This window comes from Neopsephotus bourkii, unplaced genomic scaffold (assembly GCF_033783945.1).
Source record: "Neopsephotus bourkii isolate Nb327-2 ecotype Australia unplaced genomic scaffold, CSIRO-AGI_Nbou_v1 NB_1778, whole genome shotgun sequence".
NCBI classification, from domain to species: domain Eukaryota; kingdom Metazoa; phylum Chordata; class Aves; order Psittaciformes; family Psittacidae; genus Neopsephotus; species Neopsephotus bourkii.
The window spans coordinates 570328-587255 of record NW_026902252.1 but is presented as its reverse complement, the minus strand read 5'-3'; the positions used below and the strand labels follow the sequence as shown (position 1 = coordinate 587255).

The 16928-nt window shown below is 53.8% G+C and overlaps 3 protein-coding genes across 5 annotated transcripts in view; 1 reads left to right on the top strand and 2 right to left on the bottom strand.

Moving 5' to 3' along the window:
• SVBP (small vasohibin binding protein) overlaps window positions 1-780 on the bottom strand; it is a 152963-nt gene extending 152183 nt beyond the window's left edge. The window contains exon 1 of the mRNA XM_061379574.1: window positions 775-780. The gene's annotated coding sequence lies outside the window, so the exon portion shown is untranslated. The remainder of the gene's footprint in view (window positions 1-774) is intronic.
• On the top strand, window positions 338-10634 carry YBX1 (Y-box binding protein 1). Of its 3 annotated transcripts, none has more exons than XM_061379550.1 (8): window positions 338-683; window positions 1099-1162; window positions 4828-4861; window positions 6927-7016; window positions 7198-7500; window positions 8531-8613; window positions 8709-8986; window positions 10260-10634. In XM_061379550.1, the coding sequence occupies exons 1-7, from the start codon at window positions 524-526 to the stop codon at window positions 8953-8955; spliced, it is 981 nt and encodes a 326-aa protein (XP_061235534.1). In that variant the 5' UTR covers window positions 338-523; the 3' UTR covers window positions 8956-8986; window positions 10260-10634. The 3 variants fall into 3 exon arrangements, with proteins under 3 accessions (XP_061235534.1, XP_061235533.1, XP_061235535.1); XM_061379549.1 differs by having other exon boundaries at window positions 340-683; window positions 10255-10634; XM_061379551.1 differs by having other exon boundaries at window positions 343-683; window positions 8721-8986; window positions 10255-10634.
• Window positions 10635-12371: 1737 nt separating this feature from the next.
• On the bottom strand, window positions 12372-14771 carry LOC133226264 (claudin-16-like). The gene is made up of 5 exons (XM_061379578.1): window positions 14558-14771; window positions 14338-14440; window positions 13604-13768; window positions 13290-13481; window positions 12372-12782 (listed from the first exon to the last, which is right to left on the bottom strand). The coding sequence occupies exons 1-5, from the start codon at window positions 14699-14701 to the stop codon at window positions 12691-12693; spliced, it is 696 nt and encodes a 231-aa protein (XP_061235562.1). The 5' UTR covers window positions 14702-14771; the 3' UTR covers window positions 12372-12690.
• Window positions 14772-16928: the final 2157 nt, after the last annotated feature.

The window sequence follows — 16928 nt, the reverse complement described above, 5'->3', positions numbered from 1 at the left end:
ACCGCGAGCGGGGAGCGGCCGGGGAGCCCCCGGAACCGCCGCCACATGGAGCGCGCCCTGCCCCGGTCGTGCCCGTTGTGGGGCGGGAGCGACGGCGGCGGCCAATCAGAGCGCGGGGGTGGGGACTCCGGGTTGGCCGGTAAGAAAAGGGAGCCTGGCAGCGGCGGCCTCAGCAGCCAATGGGCGCGCGCTGCTGAGGAAAGGCAGGAGGCTCAGCCAATAGGCGTTGGGCGAGGGGCGGTGGCCGGGAGGGTGCGAGCCAATGGGTTCTCTCGGAGCTTAACGGGCGTCTCGAGCGGCGAATGGTGTGTCGCGCGGGCGGGGCTCGCGGGGTGGCTAGCCGGTGCGGGCCGCCATTGTGGCCAGTTCGATCGGTCTCGGGAGCGGAGAGCGGAGCTCAGCGAGCCCGGAGCAGGGAGTAGCCCCCCCCCCCCCCCCACGGCCGGCCGCAGTCACCATCACACCGCGGGAGGCGGCGCAAACAGCCGGTTACCACCACCGTCCGCACCGAGCAGCCGCCGCCATGAGCAGCGAGGCCGAGACCCAACCGCCTGCCGCCCCCGTCCCCGCGGCGGCCCCCCCCGCCGCCACCGCCGATTCCAAACCTAACGGCGGCACCGGGAACGGGGGCAGCGGCCTGGCCTCGGCGGCTCCTCCCGCCGGCGGGGACAAGAAGGTCATCGGTGAGGGGACGAGGGGCGGTTGATGGTGGTGGTGGGGGGGGGGTTTGAGGGAAGCGGAGGCGCGAGCACCCACCCCCCTCTTTCCCTCACACGCCGGGCCCGCCATCGCTGAGGGGCGGCGCGTGCGCGCGCGCGCGCGCGGCCGGAGGATGAGGCGGGGGCGAGCGGGCGCGCGCGCGGCCGTTGGGGCGCCCAACGCCTTCCTCCTCCTCTTACTCCTCCTCCTCCTCCCGCCGCGCGCGCCGCCGGGCCCCGCGTGCCGGCGGGGGTGGGGGCGGGGAGGCCCAAGATGTCCGCCACGCGGGGCCTTTGTGCGCGCCGCCCCGCCACGTGCCGCCCTGACGCCGCCGCCTCTTCTTCTTCTTCCTCTTCTTCCTCCCTTCCTCCTCCTCCTCCTCTTCCTCCCTTTCCCCAGCAACGAAGGTTTTGGGCACTGTCAAATGGTTCAACGTGAGGAACGGTTACGGCTTCATCAACAGGTGAGGGGGCGGCCCGCGGTGGAGGGCGGCGGGGGGGGAGGCTCTGTCACCCGGCTCCGTGACACTGGGGTGAAGGAGGGCAGGACGGGGCCTACCCCGGTCCCGCTGCGCCTCCGGGCAGGCTCCTGAGTGCTGCGGCCTCATGTGCTCGATGCGTTTATTGTCGTGGTCGCGTTTATGGTGTTGGAGTGATGCCTTTTCCCGTTGGTTTTTAGGGGGTTGGTTTGGTGGGGTTTGAGGATTAAAGCCTGGCTGTTGGCATAAGCAGAGGTGTTTGTGTGAGCTCCCGCGTGAGGTTCAGTCCATCGGTGTAAGAAAATAGGCGTTGAGTGCTTGGTGTGGTTAAAAGCCCGCTCTCCTGAGGAGACCCAGAATGCATGGGGAGAGCAGCAAGATCCAGGTTGTTTTATATCACAAAACTGGAGCCTTTAAATGGGCTCTCAGGACACAAGTACCCAGAAAGGTGTTTCTGTGACAGCAGTTGGTTTGGAAGAAAAACCGGGGCACTTAGGGAGTTGTATAAGTGCTTAAAACAGGTATTGGTGGGGCTGTGCAGCAGTAGAGGAGTCCTGGAACTGCTCTGCGAGCCAGTTTGGCTACTGGATAGCTCTGGAGGTCTCCCCATTGCTTGTTCTGCAGAGGCCACGTTCCAAGGAGCTCTTCCCGTTAACCAGGTGGTGCTTCAACCCCACAGTATCAGAATTTGGCTGAAGGACTTGGGGAATGCATGTCCAGGGGATTTATAGGATTCCAGCCTGGTTTGTGCTGGAAGAGACCTTAAAGCTCCTCCAGCTCCAACCCCTGCCACGGGCAGGGACCCCTTCCACTGGAGCAGCTTGCTCCAAGCCCCTGTGTCCAACCTGGCCTTGAGCACTGCCAGGGATGGGGCAGCCACAGCTTCTCTGGGCACCCTGTGCCAGCGCCTCAGCACCCTCACAGGGAAGAGCTTCTGCCTAAGAGCTCAGCTCAGTCTCCCCTCGGGCAGGTTCAAGCCATTCCCCTTGGCCTGTCCCTACAGGCCCTTGTCCCAAGCCCCTCTCCAGCTTTCCTGCAGCCCCTTTAGGCACTGGAGCTGCTCTAAGGTCTCTCCAGAGCATGTAGTTGTACTTTATATTTGGCCTCTTATTTAGGTTTGCTTCAGTGCTGCCTTTTTGTAACTGTCTGTTACCTTATGACCCAGTCTTAACTGTCTGCCAAGCTCCTTAATGGGTTTCATGCCTGCAACACTCAGAACTCCACTCTGCCCAGTTTGCATTCTTCATGTAGCGTTTCCATGTTAAATGTCGTGTAGTCATCAGTGCTTTAAGCGGCTTGGGCTGTTGTAAGCACGTGTAAAGTCACAGGCCGCAAACCCTCCCTCCAGGGAAGGCTTTCTTTCCTGTTTCCCTCAGTAGTGGCACAGCTCAGTGATGTGAGTCAAGTGAGGAGGCAGCAGCAGGAGTGAAGACATCCGAGTGCCTTCCCCACTCATTCATTTGGCAGCTGTTTAATCCCTGAGGTTGCCATTTTTAATGAGAAACCCATCATGTTATCAAGAGATTAGAGCTGCAGCCTGGGAACCGATCTGGAAGACATTTCCTCAACTCTGGAATCACTCTGGCTTCTGTGAAGGGAGCTTTAGCTGGGTCTGCTTGCAGCTGAAACGGGCTTTGGATCTATAGTTTAGCTTTGATGAAGGTGCACGTCAGTCTCAAGTATTTCCTGTGTTCTTTTCATGTTACAAGTGTGTTTCTGTTCTGTTGTGTGTGTTTCTGAATCGAGCTCAATAGGAGTTTGGATTCTGAGTGTCTGTCAGTTGTTTCTCACAGTTGTCAAAGTAAGAAATGCCTGTGCAGGCCCTCTTGCCATGACAATCTGCATGTGAGGGTCTGGCTTCCTAGTTAGTGCTCTGCTGGACTTAAGGTGGTGTTTGCTTGATCTGTGCTGCTCTGATTCCTTTATGGATTAGGAGGTTGTGGAGATAGCCATTTGGTGGAAGCATGAGCTGAGTGGGTTGTTAGGCCTGGAGAATGGGGCTTCCTTTGTACCATTTCAAACTTGCTTTGAGAAAGTGCTTATTGCATTTGCACCACCCAGGTGGCCCTGAGCGTGCTGTGTCTGGATGGAAAAGTGCGTCAGGAAGCATCTTGGGTGGTGCTGGGCTTGAAAACTGATCAGTGTGTTTTATCTGTGTGTACACCTTGAGCTCTATCTGTGCACCTGAGTCATGTGTGGATCTAAAACTCCAGTGTCTTCTTAAATGGAAACTGCTTTTCCAAAGGACTTTGGGAACAAGCATCCAGTGGGATTGCTCAAAATCACCCTTGGGAAAGTGTATAGGGTGTCCTCGTGTGCAGAGCACAACCACAAGAACTTACTGCCACTTTTTAACCAAGTGAAGGAAGGTGTTCAGCACTATTGAAAGCCTGTTGCTGGGCTCTTGTGAAGCTGTTGAGCTTTTGGGGCATCTGGTAAAAGACCTTGTGTTGTGAAGAGGAAAGTATTTAGGTTCAGGCTTTGCAAGGGCTTCTGAATGCTCTTTCATGATGATCAGACTGGCTCTATTTTGTGCCCTTTTGACTACCATTTTCCCAGTAACCTTTGAGGCTTGTAGGCATCCCTATCCATGAGGGGACAGAGTGACTTACTTCTGCTGGTGCTGACAGAACAACCTTAGCTTGATCTGAGTTTTTGGAATAGTCTTAAGCATCCTCTTCCTGTTTTAAAGCCAACTGTGAGAAACACCTGGCTTCATCTTGAGGTAATACAACAAAATCCCTTATTCTGTTCTCCATACCTGCAAGCTCTGCAGCTCTGAGCACAGCTCCACACAAGCCTGCTATGCAGTGTCCTTAACCAGTCATTCTAGGAAAGAAAAGCTGCTTTGCTGTTGATTCAAACCCTTGCATTGACCGACGAAGCCAACACCACAGCGAGGTTCTGTTGCACAGTGCAAGCCTGGTGCAGGGCTGTGGGTCTGTTATGAGTGGTTATGAGCTCTCACAGCATGGAGGCTTTTATTGCTGTAGCATTGAACTGCAGAACAGAAACTCTCCTGACTTGAGTTGGTGCCGTATTGTGTTTGTCCAGCCTCAGCATGGAAGCTCTGTCATGCTTGTGCTGAGGGATGCTTTTGGATCCTTGTAGGTAGAGACTTGAGCTGTTTCCTTGGGAAAGCCAAGCTCTTCCCTCTCTGCTCACCAATGCAGCTTGGCTCACCCTGGAGCCTTTAGGGGTTGCTCCTTGAAGGAAGGGAATGTTGAGGTGGAGAGGCTGGAGCTCTGGATTCATCACACAAGGCTTGAGTGGTGATACAGCCTGTTTCAAAGGCTGCAGTAGCTGGTGTTCCAAAGGCTGTTCATTGTCAGGGGTTCTTTCTTCAAGCAGGTCCATGATTGGAGTGTGAAGGATAGAGGGGGTGTGCAAGAGGGAGGAAGAATGCTTCTACATGTGGCTTACTGGACCTGTGTGTGCTCTGAACATATAACACATATAGCTACGTGACAGTCTCTTTACTTCAAGCAGTAAGCTGGTAGGGGACTGGTTGAGAGCAGGTTGGAGGAGCAAGGCAGATGCTGAAAGCGAGGTGTCTTGAGAGATCCATGTTTTGTCCTCGCCCCAAACAGCTGAATTCTTCATTTACTGTGCATTTCCTACATGAATTTCAATTTCCTGTTGTCTTGCAGGAATGACACCAAGGAAGATGTGTTTGTCCATCAGGTAAGATCCTTGTTACCTCTGAAACTTGCTGTGTGTCCTCTGTGGGTAGGATTGAAGTTGTGAAGGAGCCTGTGTTTTCCAATAGCTGTTACTTGAACAGAAACACTTTCTCACTACTGGATCACAAGCAGAGCCTGCTTGTGACACCAGGGGTTGTGCATATCCATGTACAGCTGTCACAGGAGGTGAGATAGGTGGGTTGAGCAGGCTGCTACCATATATATATGCTGTTGGCTTGGGGTAAGTTGCCTTGTGGATTCAAATAGCTGTTAGGTAAGGGTGTGGAAATAGATAAATGAAAAGCATGCAGCAAGGAGAGGAATTAGTTGTGCTGTGATCAAAATGAAGTGCCAGTGAAGATGTCTTGGGTTTGTTGTTTCTTTTCTTTCTAGGCAAAACTTGCACAGGATTTATTGCTCCAGGCTTTCAGTGGAAGCCTGTGCATGTTTTAATAGATGTAACTTACAATGAGCTTGTAAACCTCTGGAAACTAGACCAGGGTGAGCACCACACCCATGGCTTATGCCATGGAACAGGTTGATCTTAGCTTTGTCCTCTGAGTTGTAAGGCTGTGTGTAAGCACTGTGCTTTTCTACCCTTTCTGTCTTGGGCTCTCCCCACAGGAGTGCCATGGGGAGTGTGGGTTATGTCTGGAGTCCATGGGTTGTTCTTTTGTTTCGAGCTAGGGATACACAGCCCCTGTTATCAACACAAAGGGAGGGAAAAGGAACCCCAGAAAGTGTTTGACTTGAGTTTGGTTTTGCCAGCTCTTGGCTTCTTGCTTGGGCCACATCTAAATTACCTGTGATTAAAACATAGAGGCATTTGTTTATGAAAGGTTATTCTGTAATGGGCAGTGGAGAAGGGCCAAGTGACTGTGCTGTGTCTGTATGTTCCGAGGCAGGAATACACACCCCGAAGGAAAGCTGTCAGACCTCATTACTCAGTTTGCAAGTAGAGTAACCTGTAAATGACCTTGACTTACAAGTCAGCTCTCAGGGTTTGTCATGTAGCTGCTGCCTGTGTTTCTGAAAGCATGGTTTGGCAGTGGTGTGTTTCAGTGTCAGAATTTTCATTACAAACCAGTTTTGGGGGTCTAATCTGAAACAAAATTGGTCTGTTTGTGCTTTTTCCCATCCGCATCATGGAGCTGGGGTCTCATGAAGAGCTGCTGGACTCAGCTGCTGTTGGAATAAGGCTTTCCCTTAAAATCACTGCTTTATAGACTGAGACCTGTGGGCATGTTTTGCCATGGATTTGATCCCATTGAAGGGAAAAAACCTCCTCAAATGGTGTTGCTGGTAATTTTCTGTGAAGTTGTTACACTCGTGTTACTGCTCAAAGTGTTTGATAAGCAGGATGTGGCTGAGCTGTGCACATGGAGTATTAACTCATCTGTCACAAACTTAATCCACTGCTGAATAGCACAGAAAAGTCAGTGTTTTCTGGTACTGTCACTTCTCATGCAAGCACCGACACAAAGGCTTGTCTGGTGCTGACACCTTGGGAGGGCTAATCCTTGGTGCATCATACACAGCAGGAATAAACTTGTGATCGATCAGTAAATACTGTGGCTGAAGTGATGGTATTGGAAGCCTTGGAGGAGGAAATCTCTTTGAGTTCTGGCCATCGATGGCCGCTGCACAATGGTGGTGTGGGAGCTGGTGGGGACTGGGAGTCTGAGCGTGCAGCTGGAAGGGCTTGATAGGTTTGTGTGTGTGCTTCAGAGGGATGTGTAGCTGCTCTGGGGGCTTTTCATCTGACCTCTGGTTAGGAATGCTATGGCCAGTGTGCATGGTTTGTTTTCAGACTGCTTTTCCAGCTAGCAGACAGTGTGTTGACAGTTGTTTGCAGTCAATGGTAAAGCTGCTCCATGTTGCAGATAGGCCACAGCTGTAGTACTGCAGGTACATTTTATGGCTTCCTGGATTTTCACAGCAGCTCAAGTGGTCTTTCTCCTAAGATACTAATACCCAAATCCCTTAATGTTAAAATAAAAGGGAGACTACTAAGCAGTATTCTCGTGCTGTGCTGTAAGTGTAATCGTGCAATGTTTTGTTCTTAGACTGCCATAAAGAAGAATAACCCCAGGAAGTACCTCCGCAGCGTAGGAGATGGAGAGACCGTGGAGTTTGATGTGGTTGAAGGAGAGAAGGTAAATGCAGCTCTTGGGTGTTGGGGTCTGAGGTGCCTGGGACTGAGCTGATGCCTGATGACACCCAAGGAGGTGAAGGAGTTTTCATTGCTTTCCAATGGGGGGATATGAATCTTTGCTTGGTGCTAAATGACCCAGGGATTGATGTGACTGTGCCCCTAACACCATCCCCGCTCTGCAGGGCGCGGAGGCAGCAAACGTTACCGGTCCTGGTGGAGTCCCAGTGCAAGGCAGCAAATACGCAGCAGACCGTAACCATTACAGACGATACCCACGTCGCAGGGGTCCTCCACGCAACTACCAGCAGAACTACCAGAACAGTGAGAGTGGGGAAAAGAACGAAGGAGCAGAGAACATACCAGAAGGTCAAGCCCAGCAACGCCGTCCCTATCGCAGGCGGCGGTACCCACCTTACTACATGCGTAGGCCCTACGGGCGTCGACCACAATATTCCAACCCTCCCGTGCAGGGAGAGATAGTGGAGGTAACTCTGCTTGAGAGGGAGGCTATGCTGGGTGCTGGGATGCCCTTTCTTGGTGTACAGGGTGAGGTTTGGGAGCAAGATGAAGAGGTTGCAGCAGGTCTTGGATTGCAGCAGCCAATGAGCTGAAGGTCTCAGTGTCACAGCTTAAAAAGCAGTTTGGATTTGGGTTAACTTACTATATGATTAACATGAGGAAAACAACTTCTGCATCATATTGGGGCTTGGAACTAGAGGATCTTAAGGTCCTTTCCAACCCAAACCATTCGGTGACTCATTCTATGTGTGCTGCTGTGCCCTAGGATCGCTGTGCACCTTGGGCTTAACTTGCCAGCCCCCTCACAGCCGTAAAATCAAAAGGGCTGGAAAAGACCTTTTAAGATCATCAAGCCCAACAGTTTGCCACCACTAACACATGTCACTAAGGGTCTCATCTCTACCTACCTCTACCTACCAGCGCAGGGCAACTAAGATGATTAAGGGAGCGGAGCATCTCCCTTATGAGGAAAGACTGAGGGAGCTGGGTCTCTATAGTTTGGAGAAGAGGAGATTGAGGGGTGACCTTATTAGTGTATATCAATATATAAAGGGGGAGTGTCACGAGGATGGAGCCAGGCTCTTCTCAGTGGCAAACAATGAAAGGACAAGGGGCAATGGGTAAAAACTGGAACACAAGAGGTTCCACTTAAACCTGAGAAGAAACTTCTCAGTGAGGGTGACGGAACACTGGAACAGGCTGCCCAGGGAGGTTGTGGAATCTCCTTCTTTGGAGACATTCAAAACCCACCTGGACACGTTCCTGTGTAACCTTATCTAGGTGTTCCTGCTCCGGCAGGGGATTGGACTAGATGATCTTTTGAGGTCCCTTCCAATCTCTAACATACTGTGATACTGTGATACCTCTTCCTCACACCTCGAACCCATGTCACTAAGGGTCTCATCTCTACCTACCTCTTCCTCACACCTCGACTAGTTGTAGCCTTAACACGCTTTTGCAGGTAGCTAAGGTGGTTTGTTGCTGAATGTCTTCCAGGGTGCTGACAACCAGGGTGCAGGAGACCAAGGCAGACCAGTCAGGCAGAACATGTACCGAGGTTATAGACCACGATTTCGCAGGTATGCTGCAGATCAACTTCTCCCCTTTTAACCCTCCCTTTTAGCACCAGAGACAGAACATGGCGATGGTCAGATGCTGCACTGTTAAAGCCTAGCTTGACTTTCAGGGGTCCTCCTCGTCAGAGACAGCCTAGAGAGGATGGGAACGAAGAAGACAAAGAGAACCAAGGGGACGAGACCCAAAGTCAGCAGCCACCTCAACGTCGGTACCGCCGTAACTTCAACTACCGACGCAGACGCCCGGAGAACCCTAAACCACAAGATGGCAAAGAGACGAAGGCAGCCGAACCACCAGCTGAGAACACGTCCGCTCCCGAGGCCGAGCAGGGCGGGGCTGAGTAAACACCGGCTTTCCACCTCTACCATCATCCGGGTGCGTGTGTGACCCGATAGCTGTAGGATGGGCACAGCTCCCCATGAGGTGGGAGGCCTCAGGGGGGGCAGCTTCAATGGGCATTGCTGGGGGAGGTCACTCTTGGCTGTGCTCAGTAGGTGAGACTTGGAGCTGCTGTTGTCCACACAGAAATAGTCACTGAGGTGGTGCTGGTGGAGTGGCAAAGCCAAAAGATGGGGACAGGGGTTTATTTGGTCTTGTGGGGGTCAGAGCCCTCGCCACTCAGGGTTAAGGACTGTCAGCATTGATGTGTAGAAAGTTGGTGCAGGAAGTGCTGGAAAACCTGGCAGAGATTGGCCACTTTCTTGTGGGGCGCCTGTTGGAAGCACTGTGGGACCGGTGGCTTTGCCACTGGGGAGGATGGCATGAATGTGAAGGGTGGGTTTAGTTGTGACTTAGGTGGGTTATGGTCCGACTCTTGCTCTGATGGTCTGAGCTGTCTGCTGGTTTGGGAATGTCTTCATTGCTTGGACTCTTTCTACTTATTCTGTGCTTTTTCTGGCACCTTTCTTGCCTGTTCTTTCTCTTATGTATTTCCTCTCACCAGTGTTCATATCCCACTCTGTTGTGTCTCACTCATCACTTGTTGCCTTGAAGGGCTGGCAAACAGAAGGGCACATGTGGGTTCTGGTGGGACCCATCCTGTTAGTGGGATGAGTGGGGAGTGCAGGAGCTGGGCAGAGTTTGGTGCCAGCAGCCACAAACCTGTGGGGCTGGGGTGCTGATGGATTCACGTAACGGGTTCAGGTCTTGCTGTGGTGGTCTCTGTGTGCTGGACACGAGCCCTGGTTTCATGCTGGTGTCTATCTTCATGGTGAACACGCAGTGAAACGCCGCAGGGACCTTTTGGTTGCTCTGTCTATTGATAGTATTGGCTGGTTGTGGTTCCTGTGGTCTGGGCAGTGGCTTACCACAGCTGCCTCTGTTAAGTGTGGGTAGATCCGCTCATCCATCACCTTCCCAAGATATTCCCTGTCTTCCTGCCTGAGCTGTGTGTGTGCAGAACCCAATGGGAGCAGCTCTGCACACGGGTGTGATGGGGTTCCTCTTTCTGGAGTCCTTGGGGTTGGTTTTGTGTGGAAGGTGCCTGGTTTGGTCCCTGGTTGGACTGGGTGCAGCTGGGGAGGGTTTCTTGTGTGTGAGAGGTGGCTCAGTGAGGATTTGTGCTCCTAGGTCAGTCTTGGTAGACAGAGCATCCGTGTGACCCCTGGCACGGGTCTGATCGCCCTTTTCTTCCTCTTTTTCAGTTTAGTCATCAAAGAAAAGACTTAAGAAATGAAGAAGAAAAGAAAATGAAATTCCAGCAATAAGAAATGAACAAAAGAATTGGAACTGAAGACCTTAAGTGCTTGCTTTTTGCTGTTGACCAGATTACTCGAACTATCTGCATTGTCTATGCAGCATGGGGTTTTTATTATTTTTACCTAAAGAAGTCTCCTTTTGGAAACGATAAACACGTTTTTTAAAAGTCTGTTTTTTCTCAATATACCTTTAAAGGTTTTTAAATTGTTTCATATCTGGTCAAGTTGAGATTTTTAAGAACCTCATTTTTAATTTGTATGAAATATACACCTGATTTTTTCAAGTCAAACTGCAAGCATCTGTTAATAAAGGTCTTAAAGAATTACCTGGTGCAATTGGTCCTTTTAAAACCCCTCTTTTGTGTGACAGGGTTTGAGTGTTCATAAAGGGTCTTGGGGATGGGAAAGGACTGCTTTAGTTCTTGAGCACACAAAAACCGTTACAAAGTAGTTGAGGTGCCCGGTGGGAAGAGGCTTGGTGTGAGCCCAGCCCTGGTGCCTGCTCACACTGGGGGTGATGGAGCACAAAGCAGAGCTGTGCCTCACTGCAGAACACCTCTGGGCAGTGCTCAAGGCCAGGTCGGACACGGGTTGGAGCAAGCTGCTCCAGTGGAAGGGGTCCCTGCCCATGGCAGGGGTTGGAGCTGGGTGAGCTTTAAGGTCCCTTCCAACCAAACCATTCTATGACTCTTCAAATACCTCCCAGCCCCCTTCTGACTGCACCATGCCTGTCCTTTGGACCAGACCCTGCCATTCCCAGCCAGCTCTTGGTCATGCTCTTCATCTCCATCACAGCTTTAGTGGCCACATCCCTTTCTCCATGTCCCTGAGCTGTTGGATCAGAGGTGCTGATGCTGTGCAGCAAGCCCAGGCCATGGCAGTGCTGCTGTGGGGCTCCTCTGCCCCCATTCATTGCAGGGCCCTGCTGCAGCCCTGCAGGAGGGTCTGCTCCAGCCAGGGGCTTGTTCTTGAAGTCACAGAGCTGCTTCTCTGTGCTAACCTGGAGGTGAGAAGTAGGGGAATAAGGACAAAACCAGCAATTGGGGGATGGTTTGGGGCTCTGGCTTGGTGTTGCAGGTGAGGAAGGGTTTATAGTTCATGTAGAAAACAGAATTCCCTTTCCATGTGGACATAAACCCCAACTTCGGTGGTAGAGCAGCTCCAATGGGCTTCACATTGACCCCTGCAGTGTTACCCCAGTGCCCAGCCCCTTCCCCAGCTGCCCTGGGCTCTTGGCCTTCCCAGCTCCCAAACCTCTGAGCAAACAGGGGTGCTTGCAGCAGGGCTGGGGCCTCCCTGTCCCGGGCCACGTGGAGTCAGTGTTGCTCTGTGCAGAGCTGGCTTTCCACTGAATGCTTCCAAAGCATGGGCTGAGTTTTGGAGCCATGTCAAGAGCTCCATTGGCTTCCGTGTCCCAGCAGCATCCCCAGGGTACCTGGGGACATCTTTCCTTAAAGCAGCATATTTCTAGGGTTTGTTTGCATGAAACCTGGCTGGAAATGGGGAAATAGTGAGACTGGGAAGGACCTGGGGCTGTTGGTCAATGAGAAGCTCCCCATGACCCAGCTTCAGTGAGTGCTTGAGCCCAGAACCCCCCCGTGTGCTGGGTGCACCCCCAGAGCGTGAGCAGCAGCTCAGGGAGGGGATCCTGCCCCTCTGCTGTGCTCTGGGGAGACCCCCCCTGCAGCCCTGATCCAGCTCTGGGGCAGCAGCACAAGAGGGACGTGGAGCTGTTGGAGCGAGGCCAGAGGAGGCCATGGAGATGCTGCGAGGGCTGGAGCAGCTCTGCTCTGGAGCCAGGCTGAGAGAGCTGGGCTGGGGCAGCCTGGAGAAGAGAAGGCTCCTGAAGGGGAGACCTTAGAGCAGCTCCAGTGCCTAAAGGGGCTGCAGGGAAGCTGGAGAGGGGCTTGGGACAAGGGCCTGTAGGGACAGGCCAAGGGGAATGGCTTGAACCTGCCCGAGGGGAGACTGAGCTGAGCTCTTAGGCAGAAGCTCTTCCCTGTGAGGGTGCTGAGGCGCTGGCACAGGGTGCCCAGAGAAGCTGTGGCTGCCCCATCCCTGGCAGTGCTCAAGGCCAGGTTGGACACAGGGGCTTGGAGCAAGCTGCTCCAGTGGAAGGGGTCCCTGCCCGTGGCAGGGGTTGGAGCTGGAGGAGCTTTAAGGTCCCTTCCAACCCAAACCAGTCTGGGACTCTATGGAAAACAACCTCCTCTGTGGGTGACTCCCGCAGCCACTGATGCTACAGCTCACGCAGCTCCTGCTGTTGGAGCCTTAACCCAGTTGCAGACGTGTCCCAGTACAGAAGATGGTGCTTTAATGGGGTCAGGTTGGAGGGGGAGAGCATCCCACAGTGGTGCTGGCTGCAGGAGGTGCTGCTGCCCATCACACGCGGGAGTCCATGGCGTACATCTTGCTGGTGGCCGTTCGGACCCGGGGCTGGGGAGGCCTCTGGGGTTGCTGGTGGCTGCTGGGATCTACTGGGAGAGAGGTGGGGTTGTGGCATGGTTGGCAATAGCAGGGACCCTGCGGTGCTGCAGTGTTGGGGACATGACAGGCGTGAGGGCTGGAGGTACCATCTGGTGAGCCATCAGCTGCCCCATGGTGATGCCAGGTTTCCACTGGCACATCCATGTGGCCACCAGCACAAGGCTTTGACTGGGCACAGTGATGCAGCTCCAGCGCAGCCACTGCTTTGGGTAGGCACCAATGCACCTTCACCAGGACCTCGAGGTCCCATCAGTATGGAAGGAGCATTTCTGCACCTCCTCTGTACCCTTATGGGACACAGCTGGGGTCCTTGGCATGACCCAGCCAGGGTCTATCAAAGGGGGTCCGCTTGGTTTGGCTGGACCCCTGAGCTGGTCCTTCACCCATGGGCATGCCAGGAGGCCACTGGATGGGATGGGATGGGATGGGATAGGACGGGACGGGATGGGATGGGGTGGGGTGGGGTGGGATGGGTTGGGATGGGACAGACTGACCCGTGCAGGCACAGAGGCAGCAGGACAGCAGCACCGATGCCACGAGGCAGCCCATGGAGCCAGCCATGCCCAGCCAGCAGGACCACCCGAAGTCATAGTGGACCCCCAGGAACACGTTGTGTGACACCAGCGTGGCCCTCTCCACGTACACATCCACCGCGTACCACACGGAGCCCACCAGACCCAGGATGCCTGAGAGGAACGGGGCTGCTTGAGCACCCCACAACCCCCCCGTGCTCCCCGAGACCCCTCTAAAGGGGTGCCCATGGGACACGAGGTCCGTTTGCCCCCCCCCAAGCGCTCCAGCTACGCACTCCCAACGCCGAGGATGCCACCGGCCCCGTAGCACATCCTCAGTTTGACACCGGGATCTTCCTTGAGGAACTTGATGCAGTCCAGCCCAAGGAGCAGCATGGTCAAAGCCAGGCCAGCCAGGAGGTCTGCTGTGATCAGCAGGGTCCGTGTCACCACGATCTTCACTGGGCAAGGAAGGGTTAAAACACAGGAGGCTGAGGGATGGTCACAGGAACTGATGTCCCCGCTCCAGGTTGCTGCCCGTGTCCTTTCTAGACCCAGCCCTGCATTGGCCATGCCCATAGGAGATACCTACACTGGGACTCCCCAACCCCATGCCTCCCATTGCCATAGGTAAGGAGCTCACCAGCAACCCTGCAGCAGGACTTGGTGAGCTCATTATGAAGACCCCAAGCACCTTAAGGTGCACCAATCTGCCCTGGGATGTGGTCTCGAGACCGCCTTGCATAGGCTTGGGCAGGGGATGCTGCTGCCCAGACTGGTTTTATCTCCAGGTTGGTGTTTAAAACAGCAAATGTGAACAGAGGGGTGAAAAGCAGGAGAGGTGGCCTGGGTGACACCATAGCTGTGAGCAAGGGGACTTCTCCCTGCGAAGCCCTGCTGATGGAGCAGGAGAAGCCCTGGTCCTGCATCACCGACCGGTGGAGGATGCAATGAGGATCATCTTGAAGAGGTAAGAGGGGAAACTCTTAGCTTTGAGCTTAAAGGAACACCTCCAGGCCATGGCACTTACCCGGATGGTCAGCCAGGATGGAGTCATACTGGTCACAGGTCCTGACCCCATCCTGCATGTTGGTGACACACTCCCTCCAGAGCCCCCGGCATCTGTGGCTCACCTGGAAGCAGGGGAAAGTCACAAAGCACCATGGAAAACAATGGGTTTATCCCACCTTGTCCCCTTTCCGAGGCTGGGGAGACGTGGGGATGTCACCCATGGGTGTCAAGGCACCCACCTTGCTCCATAGAGCGGTTGCCCTGCTCACCTCCAGGCTGTCATCGGCGTTCACCATCCAGCAGTCAGTGCACGTGGCCAGGAGCAGGAAGAGGGTTGAGAGAAGAGCGAGACCGAACGCTGTCATCTGCAGGGCTGTGCTCATGGGGTGACCTGCGAGGGCACAGGGACGCCCATCACCGCTGCTCTGGCCGCTTCCCAGGTACCTGGTACACCAAGAGCAAAGGGCCACCTAGGCCGGGGTGTCCTCTGGATCCCTATGAGTTAGGTCCCATCTCGTGGTCCTCAGTGCTGCCAGGATGCTCTGATACCCTTAATGAGGCTGGGCCACCAGGTTTCATGTAGACAAGGCCTGCAGGGTACATTAACCTTGCAGTGGAGGTGTACCCACATTGGGCTGCTCTCTAGATGTCCCCTCTTCTGAAAAGACCATCTAAAGTTGCCAGCCATTGGTACTTGCCCTTTTGGAATCGAGTGCTGCTGGAAGCCCTTGTCCAGCAACTACTGTGATCATAACCTATGGTCTGAGCATGCGTATCCTGATGCTCCCTTGGTGCCTCCATCCCTGCAGCCATGAGATTTGGTGGGCATATCGCCTGCCTTTTCCTGCTTGTCTTTTTTATTTAGAAGGGAAGGGAAAGGAAAGGAGGGAAGGGAATGGAAAGGAAGGGAAGGGAAGGGGAGGGGAGGGAAGGCAAAGGAGGAAAGGGAAGGGAATGGAAAGGAAGATAAGGAAAGGGAAGGGAAAGCAAAGGAGGGAAAGGAAGGTAAGGGAAGGCAAAGGAGGGAAGGGAAGGCAAAGGAGGGAAGGGAAGGCAAAGGAGGGAAGGGAAGGCAAAGGAGGGAAGGGAAGGCAAAGGGGGGAAAGGAAGAGAAGGCAAAAGAGGGAAGGGAATGGAAATGAAGGGAAGGAAAGGGAAGGCAAAAGAGGGAAGGGGAGGCAAAGGAGAGAAAGGAAGAGAAGGCAAAAGAGGGAAGGGAATGGAAAGAAAGGGAAGGGAAGGCAAAGGAGGGAAGGGAAGGGAATGGAAATGAAGGGAAAGAAAGGGAAGGGAAGGCAAAAGAGGGAAGGGAAAGGAAGGGAAGGCAAAAGAGGGAAGGGAAGGGAAATGGAAGGCAAAGGAGGGAAGGGAAAGCAAAGGAGGGAAGGGAAATGGAAGGCAAAGGAGGGAAGGGAAGGCAAAGGAGGGAAGGGAAAGGAAGGGAAGGGAAGGCAAAGGAGGGAAGAGAATGGAAATGAAGGGAAGGGGAGGGGAGGGAAAGGGAAGGAAAGGGTAGGATAGGAAAGGAAAGGAAAAACAAGGAAAGAACAAACAGGGAAAGGAAGAAGGAAAGAAAGAATGAGAGAGAGAAGGAAGAAAAGACAGAGACAGGAAGAGAAAGAGCTCTCACTAAGAAGGGGCTTGGGGTGAGCGTTGCCTTCACCACGGGCTCATCCTTGCTGGGGTGGGCTCGATGGCGAGAGCTCCCTGTTGCCAACAACTGGGGCTGTGTCTTGAGGGCTTCCCAGTGCTGATGGGATCCGATCCTGACCCACGATGGAGCAGGGCAATGGATGGAGCAGGGCAATGGATGGAGCAGGGCAATGCAGCCCCTGCCCGAGCCGGTGCTGGGCTATTTAAGGTGTTTCCAAGGCTGAGAGCTGCATGGATAACACAGCGATAGGCTGGGAATGGAACCTCCCCAAGGAACACCACGTGGGGAAAACTATGGGAACATTCCCAAAGTGGGGGGGTCTCTGTGTCCCGGTGAATATCCCCACTTCTTTAATGAGACCTTTCAATTCCTGCCTGTGTTGGGACCCCAGGGGGTGTCAGAGGGGTGGACCAAAAATCAGATCACTTCCTCTCCCTTTCTTGCATCCTCTGAGCATCCTTGGGCTCATCCATGCGCAGGCATCGCTGCACCCTCATCCCTTTGAGCCATGGAAAACGCACGCATCCATGGTCCCGTTTCATGGGTTCTATTGAAAAGATGCTGTCAGGTTTGGGTTGTTTTCCCTCTGGATAATCCCCTGCGGGGCTTTGGCAGCACACCGGGGTCTTGGCAAAGTGTGTGATCCTGGGTTATCCTGTTTCCCCAGGACTTTGGCACACGGCAGGTCCAACACTTCAGCATGCAGCGAGGAATTAGTGCTGAAAGCATCCGGGAGGGTTTGTGCTCCTTCATTTGCCACCATTTGCATCTCAAGGACTTGCAGGACTTGGACATCCAAGAGAGATCCCAAGCAACAGGAGCCAGCAGCTGCGTGTCCCAGTGACACCTATGGGATGGGATAGGTTTATTCTCCTTGTCTGCCCATCTCAACAGGCAGCTCAGTGCATCCCAAACTGATCCGAGCTGCCCATTCCCAGCTGAAACCTTTGGGGGGG

What these genes read in the sequence shown, in the direction of transcription:
- YBX1 (XM_061379550.1), top strand. Translation starts at nt 524, where the DNA reads ATGAGCAGCGAGGCCGAGACCCAACCGCCTGCCGCCCCCGTCCCCGCG. An exon ending in GGTTACGGCTTCATCAACAG is followed by an intron (nt 1,163 to 4,827) that starts GTGAGGGGGCGG and finishes GTTGTCTTGCAG; the next exon opens with GAATGACACCAAGGAAGATG. An exon ending in TATAGACCACGATTTCGCAG is followed by an intron (nt 8,614 to 8,708) that starts GTATGCTGCAGA and finishes GTTAAAGCCTAG; the next exon opens with CTTGACTTTCAGGGGTCCTC.
- LOC133226264 (XM_061379578.1), bottom strand. Translation starts at nt 14,701, where the DNA reads ATGAGCACAGCCCTGCAGATGACAGCGTTCGGTCTCGCTCTTCTCTCA. An exon ending in CATCCTGGCTGACCATCCGG is followed by an intron (nt 13,769 to 14,337) that starts GTAAGTGCCATG and finishes TTCCTTGCCCAG; the next exon opens with TGAAGATCGTGGTGACACGG. An exon ending in TGGCATCCTCGGCGTTGGGA is followed by an intron (nt 13,482 to 13,603) that starts GTGCGTAGCTGG and finishes CGTTCCTCTCAG; the next exon opens with GCATCCTGGGTCTGGTGGGC.